We start from the raw sequence: 21,401 nt of genomic DNA, 5'->3' as shown, positions 1-21,401 counted from the left end.
CTCCCGCTAAGTGGACTGAAGTGGAGAGAATAGTTTCAAACCGATAGTGCACAAATATTTTTTCTCAAACTGGCCTTTATATGTCCCACTGTTGGTCACAGACCTCCTCCCAGAATGAGAGCGCTTGGCTTGAGCTACAGTACTCAGTACTCACGTAGGCCCAATGCAGATTGTAAAACTGTATACTCATACCTTCGCTTGCTTTAATTTGCTTCGCAAGTGTAAATACAGGTTTTCTCTTGATGTTTCCGTTAGTTGAAGCGCTCGTGTTAAAGTTTCCAATGTAACCTGGGCTCGAACCCACGATTCTCTACTTGAGAGGCCATAGGTCTAATTACTAGCTAGGCCTACAGCGTTCTTAAATAAACTCTTACCCCTTCCAGGAATGCAGGATTATCCGAGGTGATGAGGCCAGGAATTGGACAGTGGCCCAGCAGCACGAGGCATGTGCTGATCGTTCTGAAGAAGGAAACTATTAAAGTCGGACCGTTCCTGGCTTATAATCGTGATTTAAACTGTTTAACTTAGTAATTTAAACAAAATATGTCCAACGAGAGTTTCATTCAGCCATTATAAATCATATGAGCGTTCAATCTAATTACCGTGTCAGTATCGCGGGGAAAAGCGACACGATAGTAATACTGAGCGCACAGTTGATAAGACAGGTCGATTGCCAATTCTCTTCATCTGTGCACTCAATCGGATTACCGTGTCACTGTTGCGGAAAAAGCGATCCGACACGGTAATTAAACTAGTGCCCAGATGAATGAGAAGGGCCGAAGTAAAAAAAAGTTATGTCAATGAAAACTATATTATACTATTGAACTTGTTTTGTATTTGTATTGTAATATACCTACTTACTTTTATTTAAGATCCCTAAAGGAGAACCAATCTTATTTTAATTTTTATTTTATTTCATATCTTGGTTTTATCAGTATTTTATTTACTATGTTATTATAAATCTTATATTAATTACCCTTGAAGATTTCAATATAGGTAACAGAATTATAATAATTCTTATATCTTGGCATTTATGTAAATTATTATCTTATATTACATTGAATAAATAAACTAAACTATTACTGTCACCCGCGATTTTGCTCGTGTAAATCATTATACGTTATACCATAGAGTAGCATAAGTACTACTCGGTACGGTTTGTGAGCCTTCGGGTACGGAAGTCTACGCTAGCCGGCGCGGGCGCACGCCTGCGGGCGCGGGTACAAACTGCGTCAGCTAGTCGCTTAAATATTAAGGGGCTGTTTCACCATCCATTGATTAGTGCAAAATTCAGAATCTATTGTCAAGAAGACATTAATACTAGTATATTTAAGGAGTATTATAAAGTTAATGATTATATCATGGACAGGGATATTTGGAAATAATTCCGATCCGCATTAGCGATCCCTTCAAATAGCGAACCTACTGTGTCACAATTAAAAAGTAAAAAATAATTATGCACTACCTAGATGTTGCCCGCGACTTCATCTGCGACGAATTTGTTTATCCCTATCCCGCGGGGACTATGCTGATTTCCCGCAAAATTAGCCCCTAAGTTAATTTAGTGTAAGTATCTAGTAATATTTTTTATCTAAAGCGTCGTCGGTGTCGGGGGACCGCTAAGGTTAACATGAAACTAAATATATTAATAATAATAATAATAATAATAATAAATCTTTATTGTTCAAAACACATGTATAATTATAATATGAACCTGGAGACTGTGGTAGTTTTCACTGTGTTACAGTCTCCAGTAGATACCATTATCATGAACATAGATTCATTGTTAAGAACAAACAGACTATCAATTTGGAAAAAAAAAAAAAAGAAGACCATTAGGACAAATTAACCATCACACCACTTGTACGTACATCATATTGCGTGCGTGCGCGTGTGTGTGCGTGCGTTGCGTGTGTGCGTGTTCGTGCGTGGTGTAGTGGTGTGTGTGCGTGTGTGTGTTTCGTGTGTGTGCTAAATTCAGGGCGCAGAAAGGCTACTATAGGAGGTTATAGTTATAGGAGTTTTCAGTCTCGTCATAATCCATCTTACTTAACCATATCCATACATCTTCTTAAAGCCATGATTAGAAAAATGACTTAATAGCCGTTAATATAGGTATTGTATTTGTAAAGTATTGACTTTGAAGTGTTAACTGACGGTTAAATCATTGTTTTGTTCGAATAGACGGAGATGGTATCATATTTAACCGTTAGTTAACACTAATCAATGGATGGTGAAACAGCCCCTAAATATCAATATTATAACACTCACCTGAAACCGTCCAGGCATTTAAGCCGCTTCATCTTCGTAGAAGTCCCCTGTCTTGTTAACATACTCCTCCAGTTCCGCCTTATAGCGAAGCATAGCAAAAATTTTGTAACTGCAAAAGCAAAGAGAAAATCAAGATGTGGTTAACAGCGCCGTCAGAACGGGTGCCGCTGGAAAGATAATAACATTTTATACAAATGTAAATAATATTGCAATACCGGGTGGCACCTTTAACAGAAGGAAATAATTATAACATAAATCGATAATAGTAGATTATTGTCGTGGCCTGGAAGTAGGCAATTGCTGGCTGAGTATGAGTATTAAACGGACAAGCTTGCGAGTCCGTTTAACTAATACGAAGCCAGCAATTGCTATTCCAACCGAGACTAATATATAAAGCTTTTCTCAAAAATGGTGAATAATTCTGAAATAGAACAAACTTTCTCTCGAAATATATTGTAAAATTTAATTTTATTCCAATATTTTTCTTATGCTTTTCCGCCTTTTTTCATTAAAAATAAACTGCAGGTGTATTTTTCCACCGAAAACACCACAAGCTATTTCAGACCCAATAGAAAAAGTCTGGAGTTCCAACAAAATATCTGATACCGGCCATTAGACTTGGCTGTATACGACTTGTGCCAACATTTCCATGGCCTTTTTAACTTAAAAAATAAAAAGAAAAAAAAAAAATAAAAAAAGGCGCACTAATTCATTATTGTCGAGCTAGCGCGCCTGCAATCTTTTTAACTTTTTAATTTTTCGCTGACCATAAACTATGCACTTCACCTTCTGATATGTAAAGAATAATGTCAACTTTTACGGTCATTTTTGAGAAAAACAAGTTAATTGCCATATCGCACGATGTCGCGTGAAGCGGCCGGTTACTCCTATATTAATGTGTGTACTATGGCCGGTGACGCGATGTCGCGTCATGCTCTCTTACAATTTTATTAATTAGTTAGAGCTACAAAATAGTGCTCATAGAGTATTAACTTTTGGTGTTTGTTTTGTTCCATAAGAAACTAAGGAAACTTGTATATAATTAGTAGCTGTTGCCCGCGACTCCGTTCGCGTAGAAGATGGTTTACGTCCTATTCTCAGACCCACCGAATACACACAAAAAAATCATTAAAATCGGTCAAGCCGTTTCGGAGGAGTTTGGTTACAAGCTCTGTGTCACGAGAATTGTATATATTAGAAAGATTATAATTGTGGATCATGTTACGTAAACATGTAACATAATCGAACATTTTGTTTATGGTCAAGGCCGTCAAGGCAGCTGTCTGATCGACTGACCTGCAGTCACTCGGAAGGTCTTTGATTTCGAACTTGAACTGATTTCTAAGTTGCTACTCTTTTCCCATTTTCAACCGACTTCAAAAAAGGAGTGTGTGGTTCAACGACTACAAAAACCTTGAAAATAATTTTCTTGAAGCCCAATATATAGTATGTAGATGAAGTAGACGACTATACGTCCACTCCTGCTGGCTCGTGCTAAGGCACCGACTTCCAACTAGTAGAAAATTATTTTCAAGATATTTGTAGTCGGTTTTTTATTTATTTTTTTAACTGTCGTCATCATCATGAATTCATCAGTCGGAAGACGTCCACTGTTAAACAAGGACCTCCCCCCTAGAACGCCACAATGAACAACTCGCTATTTGCATCCCTCACGATGTCGTCAGTCCACCTGGTGGGAGGCCTGCCAACGCCGCATCTACCTGTTCATGGTCGCCACTCGACTTTTCTCCGCCAACGATTATCTGTTCTTCAAGCCATATGGCCCACCCATTCCCACTTCAACTTGTATTCTTCGAGCTGTCGGTGAAATTTCGTAAGCAATTTCGGAATATTTTCTAAGATGTTAGGGTTGAATGCGTAAAAAAAGTAACATAGTTTAAGTAATCATTTCTAAAAACTCTCGAGGTCTATAGCTCACAAAGTAGTGCCAACTATATAATCAAAAAGCTAACTAAATAACCTTGATAATAAACAATACAAACTGACCATGCAGACCATGCATGTATTGTGGCCATGAAATTGTCAAAAATTGCGAAAGATGAACATTGCAGACAAATTACATAATTTAATATAAACAGGCTTACTATCCATCGTCAGACCATCCAATTAAGATCAGGTTATTTTAACGCAGACATTAAAGGAGACCCATACACCGAACGAAGTGTAGTCAACCAGTTTGCTTTCTAGGCCACTATAGAACCATGCCATAGTAAATAATTTCTGTATATCTATAGCATATTAGATGGGACGGGACTTAGATGTCATGTTAAAACACACGAGTAACATTTACCTCGACGTTTCGACCACATAACAGTGGCCGTGGTCACGAGTAGACTGAAGTGTGGGGTTATGAAGTCTGCCTAGCAGCGCGAGTGTTCGGTGGAACTATCGGACGTTGTAGTGTTGTGTGTCGGTGTGATGGGGTGACAAATAAAAATGACCAAGTTCGGGTAGTTCGTCATACGAGTGCCGGTACTTTTTGTGATCAAGTGCTAGTGCAAGTGCAGTGCGCTGCTAGGCAGACTTGACGCCCCCACTTCAGTCTACTCGTGAACACGGCCACTGTAATGTGGTCGAAACGTCCAGGTAAATGTTAAGTACTCGTGTGTTTTAGCGTGATAAGTCCCGTTTGCGGTATTTTGACCCTCATTGGTTATCAGGTTTAAACATGAAGAGGTTACAAGCAGACAGACAGAGTTAATTTCACAATAATAGTATTAGTAATGAAAAAGAAAGGATTCTTTATGACCTTTGTTTTTTGAAACTTCGTCCGTCGTGAACGCAGTCACCCTTGAAAAAGATCTTACAAAAGGTACGAAACCAGTCGAACCGTTCTTGACTAATAATCGTTAGTTAAATACCGTAAAAAACTGTTATTTTATATATTTACGTGTTGATGACATGAGTTGAGTAGACATGTGTAATATAGACTCCAATAAGGGATCTGATTCACTAAATCCAGCTCCGGTATCGGTACCGAATCCGCTTATCGACTCCGACTCCTTTATTGACTCCGGTTCTTTCGAGCGATTATTAGTTTGTCTATGGCCGATCCGGCTCGGTTCGGTACCGAGGTACTGAAGTACATTCGTCCTAATGACTCTTTTGAATATAATTATAACTGGCGAACCGGCTCCGGGGAGTGGCTCTGAAATTGGTATCATGCTATCCCTCTTCCTCTCGTAATAAATGCTATTAGCGTGAGCGGGACGGCACATATCCGATCCGATCCGACGTGATTGAACGAAAGTGAAGCGAGTGCTGAATCACCGATCGCGAGTCGCTCGATGCAATTGGTTGATCGGAGTTAATAACTCCTCGGAGTCGATGAGATTTTAAAGGAGTCAATATATTATTGACTCTTTCGAATCTTCAGATCCGGATTTACCCATCTCAAGTTGATGTTGTACGAGTATATTGAGATTCTAGAGTCACGCAACAAACTAGAGAGCTATGGTCAAAGTTTCTTTGCGAGATAGAATCCGGAATACGGGTATTTGCCGAAGAGCTAAAGTCATCGACATAGCTCGAAGTGGCAATGGGCGGGCCACATCACTCGAAGAACAGATAACCGTTGGGGAAGAAAAGTCCTCGAGTGGCGAATACGAACCGAAAGACGAAGCAATGCCAGGCCTCCCACTAGGTGGACTGACGACATCGTGTCGTGAGGGAGGGTAACCGATGGATACAAGTGGCGAGTGGCCGTTTATTGTGGCGTTCTAAGGGGGAGACCTTTGTTCCGCATTAGACGTCTTCCAGCTGATGATGATGTAATATATCTAGTTTCATTTATTGTTCCTGTTACAAATCAAAAAATCTGTGTCTTTAAATAAAACTTACCAATGTCCCCTTGTTCTTTGCTATATTTGCTTAGATAGAAGTCGTAGGCGCTTCCCAGGAAGTTCAATAGGAGCAGGATGATCAAAACCGCTGCAAAAGCGTAGTCGCCGTTGTCTAATATCGTCTCTGGTTGATAGTCAGTGCACAGTGAAGACGTGACTCTCGCACGCAGTTGATATCTCTCTAGAGTCGAGTTGATGCATGCTTCTAGTGATTCCGTCCGATTTGACCGAAGGAACGAGGAGCAAGACTGCCTCAAGCAAATACCCCAGTGGATGAAGGTGCGGTCGAAATGTATCAAATTTTCTGCTGAGTATTCCTGGAAAAAGAGGTTGATATTATGAACATGAAATTATGTGTGAGACTCATTCATATTAAACGACAGTTAATCCGGATAACTCACGTCTTAAATCGAGTTTACCTCAACATATTTCGGGCTAATTCGTAGCCCTGCCTTTAGGAGCAGCGCGACTCGGGATTATAACTTTACTATAATAGGGTTGATAACTATAACCTAACCAACAAAAAATATATCTTGTTGAGTTTCTTGTCGGATTTTTCTCAACTGAGGTTTTCCAAACGGGTGGTAGATTTATTTTGACATTCATAAGTGCTTGTAAGTGCTTATAGCTTAAATAGAATAAAGATATTTTGACTTTTTTGACTTCAAAGTTCACTATCACAAAAAGTGCTGAACCGATTTTTATCAAACCAATGACAATTAAACAGTTAGTTTTTGCAAATATTATATAATATTCTACAGTTAGATATTTCTTAAAGTAGGTAAAAAAGTTTTAGGGTTCCGGAGCCATAATGGCAAAAACGGAACCCTTATAGTTTCGTCATGTCTATCTGTCTGTCTGTCCGTCCGCGGTTTTGCTCAGGGAGTATCAATGCTAGAAAGCTGTAATTTTGCACGGATATATATGTAAACTATGCCGACAAAATGGTACATTAAAATATATATATAGACGTATAGTGGGGGTGTTTTTTTTTCTCATCCAACCCTGTAGTGTGGGGTATCGTTGGATAGGTCTTTTAAAACCATTAGGGAATTGCAGACAATTTTTTGATTCTGTGATATGTTTGCGAAATATTCAAGTTTAAAGTGCAAATTTTCATTAAAATCGAGCGTCGTCGTCCCCCCTCCCCCCCTCTAAAATCTAACCCGGTAGGTGGAAAAAATTGAAAAGATTCAGGATGGTAGTAAGTATATCAAACTTACAAGGAAAACTATAACGGTTAAGTTTACTTTGGAATTATTAGTAGTTTAAGAGTAAATAGCAGCCTAAGGTATAAATACCAGAACTTGGAAAAATCTGTTTAAAATACGAAATCCTTAGAAAAATATTACTTAATTTTTTCGTAATAGCTACGGACGGAACCCTATTTTGGGCGTGTTCGACACGCTCTTGGCCGGATTTTACAATTAGGAGGACGCTAATGTACCTATTTGATTGAATAAAGATTATTTATTCATTTAAAAAAATCTATGAGGATGACGTCTTCAAAAATATCATACTAGTGCTAAATTTTCAACTCCAAGATAGAGATTAAAAAAACAAGTTGCACGTACTTCTTAATTACAACTAGGTATCTATATCTACCTAAGCGTTTCTACGTTTATGTTGAACCTTTTTTACTCGTATACGTGTTAGCGTTTATCATTACTTAATTGTTTTTTACCTAGTATAAGTGTACGGTCAGCATCAAAAGTAGCAGGTTACTTTTTTACTCTGTCACATTAACACATTTGTCAATCTTGTATGGCGCTAAGTACGGTGGCTATAAAACGATAAAGTACAAAAGTAACCAGCTACTTTTGATGCTGACTGTACCGAAAATACCTACAATAAAAGTGACAAAAATATTTTAGTTCGTGTGTATTTTAACAAGTTTCAAAGTTTAAAGAAGAATTTGGATAGCTGTGTAACACATTAGGCAGACCAAGCGCCTGTTTCGGCCATTATTTATCAATTGTATGTGATAAACTAGCCGTAGCCCCGACTCCGTCCGCGTAAAACACATTTTTCGCTATTCCGGAGGACCTAATTTCCCGGGAGAATAACTAACCTATTTCATTCCCGGGACTCAAACTATCTATACACTGAATATGAATTGTATCAAACAAAATGATTTACAAAACTTTCGCAATTTTTTCGCAATTTTTTTTTTTTCGTAAACGGCTTCTGTCTCATGGGACTCTTTTGCCAGATTTATAATATTAGTAGGATAGGATATCAGCTGTGATGCCTGTTGTAAATGAAAAGCAGATCGAGTTGAGACTAATTTATTATTTTCAAAAACTACCCACTTCAATACGTTTTTATCAAAACATGCAACATCTCCCTTTTATACATAAACAACCAAGATCAAATTCAAACGATTGATTAGTACCTAGCTGTTAACAATACAATTCCATAAGAAGCAACACTATTATTATTATTATTTATTATCTATAGATATAGATTAATAATAAGTAGACTAATAATCAATTGCACAATAATTTGAATACATTCAAGCAATTTATTCATAATTTATACAAAATGTGAAAATATACCTGTTATGAACACATAAAGTAACACATGGCAATTGAACAACTTATTCGGTAGGTATATATGTATGCTAGTGTATCAATTTCTCTTGGAAATCGAGCACAACTTTATATCTACCACTTATTTAAACTTAAACAAACACAATTGACAATCAATGAGATATATGTTCAAAGGCGAACTTATCCCATTAAGGGATCTCAACCAGCCAACCCTTGAGTGGATGAGAGGAGAATTATAGCAAAATTTACAAAATTAGAAATATATAGATTCACCAAATATATATTTATGCCTTTTAATTATTATTGTTGAAGAAATTTTTTAGATTAGTGCGAGCTTTTAGTGCCGCCGGTCTGATTCCGCGTTCGTGTGGTGATTGCTGTGGTATGTGCGTGTCAGGGTGCGCGGCGTTCGATACCCCAGGGGCTGCGCTGGATGTTCCGGCTCCGGTGGGATTGGGTGGATCGCCGCTGTCTGCGCTCGACCAATCGTCTTCTCCGCTCGTGGTGTTCTGATTCAAGCCATTATCAAAGGAACTTGTTTCCTGCTTTATAAGGTGGCGCCTGTTGCGCCTAAGAAGTTTATTAAATTGATCCTGCACAATGTAGGAGCGTGGCTCCCTTGCCCGAGCTGCCACTCGCGCAGTTCTTCGGTTTTCCCCGTCCACGACGAGAACGGGGTCTCCCGGGTGAAGCTCTGGTAATGCCCGCGATCGCCGGTCATAATATTCTTTGCTGGTCGCTTGCCTGTGAATCATGTTCTGGTAATCACGGCTATTATCACGAGTAGGTTGCAGCTTGCTGTCGTGCACTGGCAGACGTGTGTTGAGTGTTCGACCCATTAGTAACTTAGAAGGTGAGCTCACATCGCCCCGGGGCGTTGCTCTGAAGTTTAATAGGCCTAAGTAGAAATCATTACCAGAATTTAAGGATTTTATCAAAATATCCTTTATGGTACGTATACTTTTCTCGCTGCGCCCGTTCGACTGAGGATAATGGGGTGAGGATGTAACGTGATCGAACCCCCAGTCTTTTTTAAACTCTGCAAATTCTTTTGACGCATAGGCAGGTCCATTGTCTGTTATTAGTTGCTTTGGTATTCCATGCCTTGCGAATTGGTCTTTCATTACAGCTACTACCGCTTTACTTCCTATAGTTTTCATCGGACTCACTTCTATAAAGTTAGAAAAATAATCTACAAGTAACAGGAAGTAATTTTTTCCATGCTGAAAAATATCAGAGCCGACTTTGACCCACGGCAGGTCAGGGATGGCATGCGGCATCATCGGCTCGCGCGACGGGCGCGGGGCGCGCTCTGCGCAGGCGGCGCAGCGCCGCACGCGCGCCTCCACGTCGCGGCTCATGCCCGGCCAGAACATCACGTCCCGCGCGTGACGCTTGCACCGGTCGATGCCCATGTGCCCATCATGGATGCGGTTTACCATTTCCGAACGCAGCGCCGACGGAATATACACTAAATTATCCTTGAGGATTATACCGTCGATGTACTCAAAGCTGTCTCTATATGACCAGTGTTCACGCACACGGTCGTTGACTTCGTATTTGTTGTTCGGCCAACCTTGTTGTATATATTTGATTAGTACCTGGCAATCGTCATCCCGTTCAGTTTCTCTTCGGATCATCCGTAATTTGCAGTCACTGAATCGTACATTTTCTATCAGAAAACATGACTGCTCTGCTATTTCTTCTGAGATTTTGTCACTGACACGTTCAGGTAACGGTGCCCGAGACAGCGCGTCAGCTACAAACATGTATTTTCCCGGTTTGTAAACAACCTTAAAGTCATAGCCCTGAATTCGAAGCATCATCCTTTGCAATCGCGCCGGAACCGAATTTAATGGTTTCAAAAACAAACCTTCCAAAGGTTTGTGATCCGTCTCAATCGTGACGTTATCGTGAGCGTACACATATTGATGGAAGCGCTCGAGGCCGAAGACAATCGCGAGAAGTTCTTTCTCTATCTGCGCGTATCTGGTCTGTGTGTCCGTGAGCGTGGCGGACGCGAACTCAACGGGGCGGCCGCCCTGCAGCAGCACGGCGCCCAGCGCGCAGGCGCTCGCGTCCACCGACAGCAGCACCGGCGCGCGCGGCGCGAACAGCGCCAGCACGGGGGCACTGCACACCAGCTCCTTCAATCGTCGCGTCGCCGCCTCGTGCACTTCGTCCCAGCACCACTCTACGTTTTTCTTTAATAGGCTCCGTAGTGGGGAAGCAACATCTGAATAGTTAGGTATAAACTTAGATAAGTAGTTCACCATTCCTAAAAACCGTTCGAGGGACGGTCGGTCATTCGGCGTTTGCATCATTTCGATAGCCTTCAGCTTACCGACATCGATGCGCATACCTTCGGCGCTAAATGTATGCCCGAGGTAAGTGACCTGTTCCACGCGGAACTCACACTTTTCTTTATTAAATTTCATCCCTACTTCTCGTGCCCTTTCCAGCAAAAGCTTCAACCTCGCGTCATGCTCCGCCAATGTGCGACCCCAGCAGATGATATCATCGATGAAGGATTCCACTCCCTCCAGGTCTTCCAGAAGTTGACGGACTTTAGAATGAAACACTTCTGAAGCACAGTTGATACCATATGGCAGCCTAAGAAATTGGTACCTACCGAACGGCGTCCCGAATGTACACAAGTCAGCACTGGCATCGTCGATCTGCACCATCCAGAAGCCGGAGCGCGCGTCGAGCTTGCTGAAATAGCGCGCGCCCTGCAGCCGCGCGGCGATGTCGGTGAGCGTCGGCAGCGGGAAGCGCGCGCGCCGCACCGCGCGGTTAAGAGGCCGCGGGTCCAGGCACACGCGCAGGCTGCCGTCCTTCTTGGCGGCCACCACGATCGCGTTCACCCACGGGGTGGGGTGCTTCACCTTCCTGATCACTCCCATTTTTTCCATGCGATCGAGTTCACCTTGCAACCTGTCACGCACACCTATAGGTATCTTTCGTACCGGACAGACCGACGGCTGTACATTTTCATCCACATCGATAGTGTATTCGCCTGGCAATTTACCGAGGCCATGAAAAAGATCCTCGTATTGATCTACGCTAAGTGAAAAAATTCGTTTAACGAGACCTAACGCTTCGCAAGCATTTTTACCTAACACACTTTGACAATTATACTTAGCTATCACAAAATGCAACGGATACGTTTGGCCTTTGTATTGCCAATCGATGAGACAGGAACCCAAAATCGGAATATAATTGCCACAGAATGATTGAGCTCTGATACCTTCTGATTTCAAATTAACAATGTCAAGGCCCAATTTCATAAAGGTGTTTATAGATAACACGTTTAAATCAGAGCCCGTATCTAGTTTAAAAGTTTCTTGTTCATCATTAATATTTAATAATAAAGTTTCATACCATTTCCTAGAGTCCTTACTGCCATTGCCCGCAATCACGTTTACGAAATACAACTCGTGATCACTGTCGTCGTCATCTTCTTGTATATGATATACTTTATTTGCACCAAACGCACTCGACCCCTTAAACGGGCATCTCGCTTTAAAGTGACCTATTCCACCACACAATAAGCACTTCGCACTTTTTGCCGGGCAACGATATGATCCATCACAGTAAATACTAGCACAGGCGGCACAGGAGCGGGCCGGCACGCTCGGGCCGGGCCCGGCGCCGCCGCGCGCCACCGCGCCCCGCCGCGCGCCGCCGCGGCTCCGCCAGCGCTGCGGGCGCCGGCCCCGGTCCGCCGCGGGCCGCTGCGCCTGCGCTGCGTACACGGCGTCCACCGCCGATGACGACGCAGTCTCAACCTTGGCCTCCTCGATTTGCCGCTTTTCTTCCTTTGACATTTCGTTTGCTTGACACGTTTGTATCGCCTTTTCTAGGGTTAAATCCATAGTTCGCAAGAGACGATCACGCACCTTACTATCTAAGACACCGCAAACAATCCGATCCCGTGTCAAGCTTTCTTCGAGATCCCCAAACTCACATGACTGAGCAAGTATTTTTAATTCCGTTACATATTCATCGATCGATTCTCCGTTTTCCTGGTTTCTGGTAAAAAATTTAAAACGTGCCATCGTTGTATTTTGCTTTGTTCCAAAGTGTTCATTAAATTTGTTTACTAGCGTTTCTAGGTTATCGCTACTTTCTTCCTTAGCAAATTTAAAAGTCATGTATACATTGTAACCTTCCGCACCAATCAAATTCAGAAGTAGGCTGGCTTGTACGTCGGTTTTTTCTTTGAACACACCAGAAGCCTTCAGGAACACTTGGAACAGTGTATACCAACGGCGCCACGCGCCAGCGCGGCTGGCCGGGCCGCCCGCTAGACTCAGCTCCGGGGGAGGTCGGGCGTGCTCCATATCTACTCGTATTATTGTTTACGTAAACAACACTCGTCAAGTACACGTTCCCGATATCACAACGATGTCTCACAGTGAATTACTAATTTATTTAAGCACCGCTGTCACCATGTTGTAAATGAAAAGCAGATCGAGTTGAGACTAATTTATTATTTTCAAAAACTACCCACTTCAATACGTTTTTATCAAAACATGCAACAATGCCGTCTCTGTTTGTTTTGTACTAAATAAATAGGAACGGCATCACATTCTGCCACATAAAATTTATCAATGTGTGGTAAAACTGACCCAAAGAAATGTAAAGGATCTAATACACTGGTGTTCGAAATATGCTGACGAAGCATAAACACAGTGTCAGAAAACAGATAAGTACAGAAGTCAATCTACATACAAAGTGCGCTCGAGCAACGCACACATGGACACTGCTCACGGACACGATATCTCGGACCGGTTGGGACCAGTGCGAGCGCGAGTGCCATCCGCTTGAGATACGCGTCTGTGAACTTTTTTGTGTAATAATGGAGAATGCGAATTATTACACTTTAAAATATAATAATCGTGCAAAACAAATAGAGACGGCATACGACTAACCTAACCGCCAGTTAACACTAATCAATGGATGGTGAAACAGCCCCTAAGTAGCTTAATTATTCCCTGCGACATATATACAGGGTGTCTCTGATCATGATGGGGTTTTAAATTCAAGGTTTGATTCTACTCACAAAACTAAGCTACTTTTGTTTTGTAACATTTTCAAGAAATATAAATTTAGATCATTTTTATTATTCCACAAAGTTTAATTGTTAAATCAGTGTATCGGACACGGCGGTGTTATCGCCGTCTCTTGGTACCGGGGCCTTGAAATAACTTTTGACATTTATTTGACATCCCTTAGATTAACATTTTTCAATGTTTTTTTTTATTCGACTAGATGGCAAACGAGCAAGTGGGTCTCCTAATGGTAAGAGATAAGAGGGGGATTCCAGATGCGTTGCCAACCTAGAGGCCTAAGATGGGATACGCCAAAACACAACAGTGCAAGCACTGCTGCTTCACGGCAGGATTAGCGAGCAAGATGGTGGTAGGAATCAGGGCGGACCTTGCACAAGGTCCTACCACCTGCAAACACACCTGCAAATGTGCCGTCAATTTAGTACTGTATTGCATTGAAAAATTACATTTAGTTTGTATGTAAAAAAAAGAACTGTGTCTAATTATTTGTATCTGTACTCCTGTCCAGTGGTGGTGTAGGGGTATAGCACGCAGCACGGAATGCTGAGGACCTGGGTTCGATTCCCAGCGCTGGTCTATTTTTCTGGTTTTTCTGTGCATCTATGTATAAGCTTGTATTTTCGATATGGATTTTACCAGATGACCGTAAAAGTAACAAAATTTGGAGTTGAAATAAAAAATACAAAATAACTCCTAAAACCAATCTTAAAATTAACTATGTTCATACTTTTAAAAAGTAGCAAAAAAGTAGTACCTTAGTAGCTAAGTAGTAGTAGTAGTAAAACAAAAGTTGCATGGAAGAGTTCGCTCTTAAGCGATAAGGCCGCCTATTCCTTACCTTGTAATTTTCTCTCTGTGTACCTGTTTTCTGTATCGCTTACTATTTCTGGTGTACAATAAAGTGTAATTGTATTGTATTAATTATATTGTAGCTCAGTTTTGCGAATAGGTAAAATCGAACCCTGGATCTAAAGCCCCATTGGTCAGAGACCGTCAGAGACGCCCTGTATTTTTATATAAAGTACATACCACAAGTGTATGGTAAATATCGTTCGAGTCGTTCCCGTAGAGTCTGGCGTTGACGAAGCAGTATGTATCTCCAGGTTGGCGCAGACACTCGTAATACTTTTCCAGCTTGAACAACTCTGGCAGCCGCATAAACTCATCATCTGGAAAAATAAGTTTCTGGTAAAAAAAACACTTTTAATACAAGCTTTTTTTGCTGACTGTAATTTTTGTTGACTGGTCACCCAAACTACATTTGCATACCAAATTTCAAGTCGATGCCATTAACCGTTGAAGAGTTCCGTGCTGTGGAGACGATCCTGGCCGGACTAACATGATGTCACTACACAGATTATTGCATTGTCACGCAAGTAAGTAATACCAAATTTTAAGTCAATCCATCTACTGGAAATTGGTCGAATTTAACTCGCAAGATTTGATTACAGACAGAGACAGGCAGACAACGGGACAGGTGAAACTAAACAACAGCTTGTAAATACACAGGGCCTAAGGCTTATCCTACAATGTGCAAAATTCGAACTTCGTATTTTGCCGTTCCGCTGACGCTTATATTGTTTAATACGAGAGTGAGAGGGACGGTACGATACGAACTTCGATTTTCGAATTTGGTAGTAGCCCCCCTGCGCTAGCTGACGCGCGGGTCGCGGGTCGCACGGTGCGCGGGTGTCCTATTGCAGAACCTTACCAACAAAAAGTTGGAAAACACCAAACACCCGACTTTGTCACTTCAAAGTTCAATATCTCAAAAACAGCCTAACCGATTTTTATGAAACATATTTTAAAGATTCTGAAGCCATGGTGGCCTAGTGGTTGACCTATCGCCTCTCAAGCAGAGGGTCGTGGTTCGAACCGCGGCTCGCACCTCTGAGTTTTTCGAAATTCATGTGCGGAATTACGTTTGAAATTTACCACGAGCTTTGCGTTGAAGGAAAACATCGTGAGGAAACCTGCACAAACCTGCGAAGCGATTCAATAGTGCGTGCGAAATTCCCAATCCGCACCGGGCCCGCGTGGGAACTATGGCCCAAGCCCTCTTGTTCTGAGAGGAGGCCTGTGCCCAGAATGGGACGTATATAGGCTGGGATGATGATATTTTTAAAACCATCATCGGTCCACCCGTTTAAGAGCTACTGTGCCACAGACAGACAGACACACACACACAGCGGTCACACTTATAACACCCCTCTTTTTGCGCCGGGGGTTAATAAAATAATATGAGTAGCGCGCGGACCGCACGCGTTACGTGCGTGGGTTTTACCTGCACCCGCCCCAGCTAGCGTCGCGTAGACCCTAAGAGCTCACATCACTCTTATCTCCATCTCTATGGACCTGGGCTCACATCTCCGAGTTTTCAAAATTCATGCGAAATTACACTCGAAATTTGTCTTTACGATAAAGCGAAGCGAAGCGAAGCACCTGCATTTACCTGCATTTTTTATTTTAAGGTTAACCTGTAAGGTATTTATTGTATAGGCCAAGTTGCCTGATATAAATGGATATCTTATTATTATTATTAAGCGGGTAGACCGATTTGAATGCGGTTTCATTTATTTGAAATCAGGTTTTCTAGCGATGGTTCTTAGACGTTTCATAAAAATCGGTTTAGCCGTTTTTGAGATTTTGAACTTTGAAGGACAAGATCGCTAAGGTTAATACTTTAAAAAAATCAACATATGTACTTTTGTTTCCTGTTAACCTTAGCGGTTCCCCGACACTAACGACGCTTAGAAAAAAAAAATTACTAGATACTTATACTAAATTAACTTAGGCTAATTTTGCGGGAAATCAGCATAGTCCCCGCGGGATAGGTATAAACGAATTCTTCGCAGATGAAGTCGCGGGCAACAGCTAGGTAGTGCATAATTATTTTTTACTTTTTAGTTGTCTTTTTGGGCGGTGTTTTTTTGTCGGCGTTTTTATTTCAGGCGTTTTATTTGTGTGTCGGGGGTTTTGAATGATGAATAAGTATAGTTTACGAAATAAATTTTATTTACAATTACGAACAATTTAAAAGAACAGCCAGTAGGCACTGCTGCGTGGTAACAGGGTTAGCAAGTGTAATGTTTAATTTAATTAAATAACTTAAAAAAATAAACATCACATATAAAACAAGCAGGACAAATAAATCAGAGGCATTCAAATTTTGATTCTGGCCAAAAATGAGCTTCTGATCCTACAGGTGAAGCTCATGACAGCCAACGTGTTAAACTTAAGTCAATGCAATCAAAAGATACAGTCATTAGATAGTAAATACTAAATTATGTAGATAAGTAGATGGTAAAACATAGACAGCATGCTAATGAAAATACTCGAAGAACTATCGACTTCACACGTTTAAAGTCAACAAAAGCTAAACGTAAGCAAGGGGTCGTCACCTCCGTCATACGTGGGCCAAAACACTGCAATGCGCAGAAGCAAGTTTCTCAAATTTTGGTTCTAACAAAGTTCAAAGTTCAATAGCTCAACAATGGCTAAACCGATTTTGATAAAACATATCTAAGAACCATCGCTACAAAACCTGCTTTCAAATAAAAAAACCGCATTCAAATGGGTTCACCCGTTTAAGAGCTACGGTGCCACAGACAGACACACAGACACATAGCGGTCAAACTTATACAACCCTTAATTTTGCGTCGGGAGTTAAAAATTAATAATGTAGATGCAGGCCGCTTCCAACTGAAGCAAATGAAGGTCTATGTTGGAGGCCTGGGCCCTGTTTCTCAAAGCGTATTTATCTAATAATATTAATGTTTTGTCTCATAAATTGTATGAGAAAATGAGACAAAACACTATTTATAGTATATTGTACAACGAGAGCATAAAACGAGCCATTTTACCATAGGCGTTCATATAGCCACCCGAGCCGGTACGGCGAGGGTGGATAGACATGTCGAGAGAAAAATGGGTTTAATGCTGGAGTTTTACACTTGCTTTTCACTTTGATGGCGAGGAAATTAAATATCAACAGTGGAAACAATTGTTCACTTACTATGTACTTACCTTTTATTTTTGTTAGTAGTATTTTTGTTACAGTGTTTTGTTTTTGTTTGTTTGTTTTTATTCTCTTTTAATTACTATTATTTTTAATATCTTAGTATTACTTACGGCCACCCCTGCCAAAGGGTCCGAGTTGAAAACCAGCGCTGGAAACTAAAGCCAGCATTTGCTGAGACCGGCACCCATTGTCAAGGTGTAGACCTATTTTGTACCTAATTATAATATCATCATCATCATCCCAGCCTATATACGTCCCACTGCTGGGCACAGGCCTCCTCTCTGAACAAGAGGGCTTGAGCCATAGTTCCCACGCGGGCCCAGTGCGGATTGGGAACTTCACACACACCATTGAATTGCTTCGCAGATTTGTGCAGGTTTCCTCACGATGTTTTCCTTCACCGCAAAGCTCGTGGTAAATTTCAAATGTAATTCCGCACATTAATGTTGAAAAACTCAGAGGTGCGAGCCGGGGTTTGAACCCACGACCCTCTGCTTGAGAGGCGATAGGTCAAACCACTAGGCCACCACGGCTTTTTCTAATTATAATATGCGTATTTGTATCCACTTGTTTATACTATGACAGTAAATAGTTTTATTATCATTATTATTGTTTATGCAGTACAATATAATTATAAATGTTTAGTTTTATCGATCTATTTTGATTGATTTTTAGTTTTATGTAAATTCAAAATTAACAAAAAAATGTATGTAGGTAGAAACCTTTTTTGTTTGTGGCTGTTTACATTTTTATGTCGCTTAGATCCAGCATAACCGCCAACTTTACGAGCATGAGAAGTGAAAATATTATTAGACTAATAGGTATATTGCTTCCAGAAACTGGGCCCTGATGGGTGGACTGGACATCCATCGGTTAGAAATGACTATGATGTTGGCCAAATGACCAATTTATTTGGACGTATACATAATTAATCAAAGATACTGTCTGTTAAAAAAATGGAAATAGAATTTGAAGTCTTTTCTCAAACATGACATGAAATATTGACGTTGTGTTACAAATAATAGGCTCTTTATGATACTTAGGTATTGTACATATTCTGCTCTTTCATTTTAATTTATTCATAATTTGCGAGATGTAATGAAGCTGTCTATTCCACGTCTGACTCATAACTTGTCAATTTTTTTTATGTTAAAACTTTTTTCCAGTGTTTATTAATAATTATTCACGAGTTTCTACGGTGTAAGTATTATTACAAATTAATGTTTTCGTTTGCAATGACTAATTCATGTTTATATTGGGTGGGGTTTTCTATTCAATTTGTTTAAGTTTTTTTTTAATACATATATTTTTAACCTTTGACACTTTTCTTACCGTTGAGCATGCGCATTAGAATGGAAAACATCCGCCTCAGAAAAAGTGCGTAAGCGACACTGGGAAAAACGGCGTTTTAGTATATTCCCATTATACCCGCAGACTAACTTACAACGGCTTCAGTTAAAATTTAAGAAAGCAATCACCGCCGCCAACGGACAGCCATAACATAAGTTGAATTACGGATGCGTTGCCGGCCGGCGGTTGGCCAAATGGTTAGCGAACCTGATTAGGAAGCTTGAGGTCCCGCGGGTTCGATTCCTGGCCGGGGCAGATATTTGTATGAATAATACTAATGTTTGCTCTCGGGTTTTGGATGTTTAATATGTATTGAAATACCTATGCAATATCTAAATAAGTATGTTTATCCGTTGTCTAGTATCCATAGTACAAGCATTGCTTAGTTTGGGACTAGGTCAATTGGTGTGAAGTGTCCCATGATATTTATTTATAAAGTTTCGTTAGTCTGTCTGTCTATGTTAGGTTCATTTATTGAATGGATATTTTTTCCAGTCAGTCGTGTTGTTAACTAGCGTTAAACGTGGTCCAACTGTTTGGTCTTACCTGTTAAGGTTAAACTCGAAGCCTGTTGCAGCAGAACACACCCCAACACAAAAAATAATAACATTATCACTTCTTTAAAATCCGTTTAATTTAAATACTAAACATTAAATTATATACTAATTCACTGTATCACTTCATGTCATAAATAAAGGATCCCCACTTGACCTAATAACAAATGTCATAATGTAACGTTTGACATAATCATCCCTTGAACTAACAGTTGCTTCATTGAAATCGAAGGGTTTTACGTTTAATTAAAATTGTGTCTTAAAATAAAACTATATTAATCTGTAATTTCAGCAAAACAATCGAAAAACGATCAAGCCAAACTTTTCATTATGAAATTAATAATTAACGCCAAATAATCCTAAATTAATAATTTACTTTAAAGTCACGAAAGTAAAATTAACAAAATGGCTTTAACACGACAGACACAACTGCAGGTGTATTTCGAAATAAGCTGCTTCGTCAAGAACAAGGCTTAATATGAATCAGTTGGATTCAGGCTTGGCGCAGACCGACTTGCGCATAAGGCACTTGTTTCAACGCCGACGATGAACGCGAAGCGAATAGAGCTACAAATTGATAGGTCCTATGTATAAAGGCCAGTGTTTTTTTTTTCAATTTTGAGTTTTGTGCGTTATAGGTATCTATAAACTATATATATTTAGATAGTGGATTAAAAAAAACAAAGTTACCTATTAAATTATTTTTCGAGTTTTCATTGACGTAAAATGGCCGAACGTACGTTTGATACTTATACGCGGTAAATCCCGGGGCGTTTTTTTTTAAATCTGAGGGCATAACTGCCATTTAGGTCCTTGTACGTGATTGTATTACTTTTTTTTAATTTCTCCAAGTATCTTGGTTAACGTATTTTTTTACCAAAGATTTTAATGTTGAACGCGTATATGAGCCAAAGTACCAGATAGATCTTTTTACTGTCTTTTTGAACACAAGTTTATTTCCCGGAAAATCACGTATATGGGCGTATGTACCATAACTTTTAATGAAAAAATATTATATTACAATTTATTCGTTGTGGCTGAAGGCCAGAGTACTATTAGGTAGTGTGCCAAATTTTAGAAGTCTCGGATACACCATCTCTGAGTTACGACAGTTTTTGACTTTGAAAGTCCGTCCTGTAAAGTAAAAATTTTACACTTAAGCTCTTATACGTAGGACCCATCGAAATTAAGTACGAGTTAACGAGCGATAAGCGATTGTGTTGTTCAGATGGTTGTCGATGGGTCAGAATAAATAATACTACAACCTATTACTCTTACAAAAGCTTTTATTTGCAAATTGTGTACTATAGGGTAGTGAACAGGAACAATAATGACACTGAACAATAGCCCTGACAATTGAATAAAAAAACCGGCCAAGAGCGTGTCGGAACCGCCCAAGATAGGGTTCCGTAGCCATTACGAAAAAAATCAAGTAATATTATGTGCGTTATAACACAATTAAAACACTTACTACAGTTAAAAATCTATTACCAGAAAAGAGCGTATCTTCACGGCACTAACGTCCTTTTGTTGAGAACTTGAGAAGCGCAGTTTTTAGGCAATAATTTAAAAACGGTATATTCGATCATGTTAAAACCAATTTTCGTTGAAAATATTTATTAAGCGTTACCTTTCTATAGTTTTTGCATATTGTTTGGACAAACGGTTTACAAGATAGAGGGGGGCACACTTTTTGCTACTTTGGGAGCGAT

The 21,401-nt window shown here is 40.3% G+C and overlaps 1 protein-coding gene across 2 annotated transcripts; it reads right to left on the bottom strand.

The window, feature by feature from the left end:
* Positions 1 to 65: 65 nt before the first annotated feature.
* LOC141443552 (uncharacterized) lies at positions 66 to 20,162 on the bottom strand. 2 transcript variants are annotated; one of them, XM_074108860.1, is made up of 6 exons: positions 20,115 to 20,162; positions 19,682 to 19,846; positions 14,794 to 14,933; positions 6,133 to 6,451; positions 2,272 to 2,380; positions 66 to 459 (listed from the first exon to the last, which is right to left on the bottom strand). In XM_074108860.1, exons 2-6 carry the CDS (start codon positions 19,743 to 19,745, stop codon positions 348 to 350), a joined length of 744 nt encoding a protein of 247 aa, XP_073964961.1. In that variant the 5' UTR covers positions 19,746 to 19,846; positions 20,115 to 20,162; the 3' UTR covers positions 66 to 347. The 2 variants fall into 2 exon arrangements, with proteins under 2 accessions (XP_073964961.1, XP_073964960.1); XM_074108859.1 differs by having other exon boundaries at positions 20,066 to 20,148.
* Positions 20,163 to 21,401: the final 1,239 nt, after the last annotated feature.

This window comes from Choristoneura fumiferana, chromosome 27, assembly GCF_025370935.1.
Source record: "Choristoneura fumiferana chromosome 27, NRCan_CFum_1, whole genome shotgun sequence".
Lineage (NCBI taxonomy): Eukaryota > Metazoa > Arthropoda > Insecta > Lepidoptera > Tortricidae > Choristoneura > Choristoneura fumiferana.
This window is presented reverse-complemented; position numbering and strand designations above follow the sequence as displayed.

Coding starts and splice junctions, on each gene's coding strand:
- LOC141443552 (XM_074108860.1), bottom strand. CDS start 19,745: ATGTTATTATTTTTTGTGTTGGGGTGTGTTCTGCTGCAACAGGCTTCG. Junction 14,934..19,681: donor TTCGAGTTTAACCTTAACAG/GTAAGACCAAAC, acceptor TTATTTTTCCAG/ATGATGAGTTTATGCGGCTG. Junction 2,381..6,132: donor CAAAGAACAAGGGGACATTG/GTAAGTTTTATT, acceptor TTGCTTTTGCAG/TTACAAAATTTTTGCTATGC.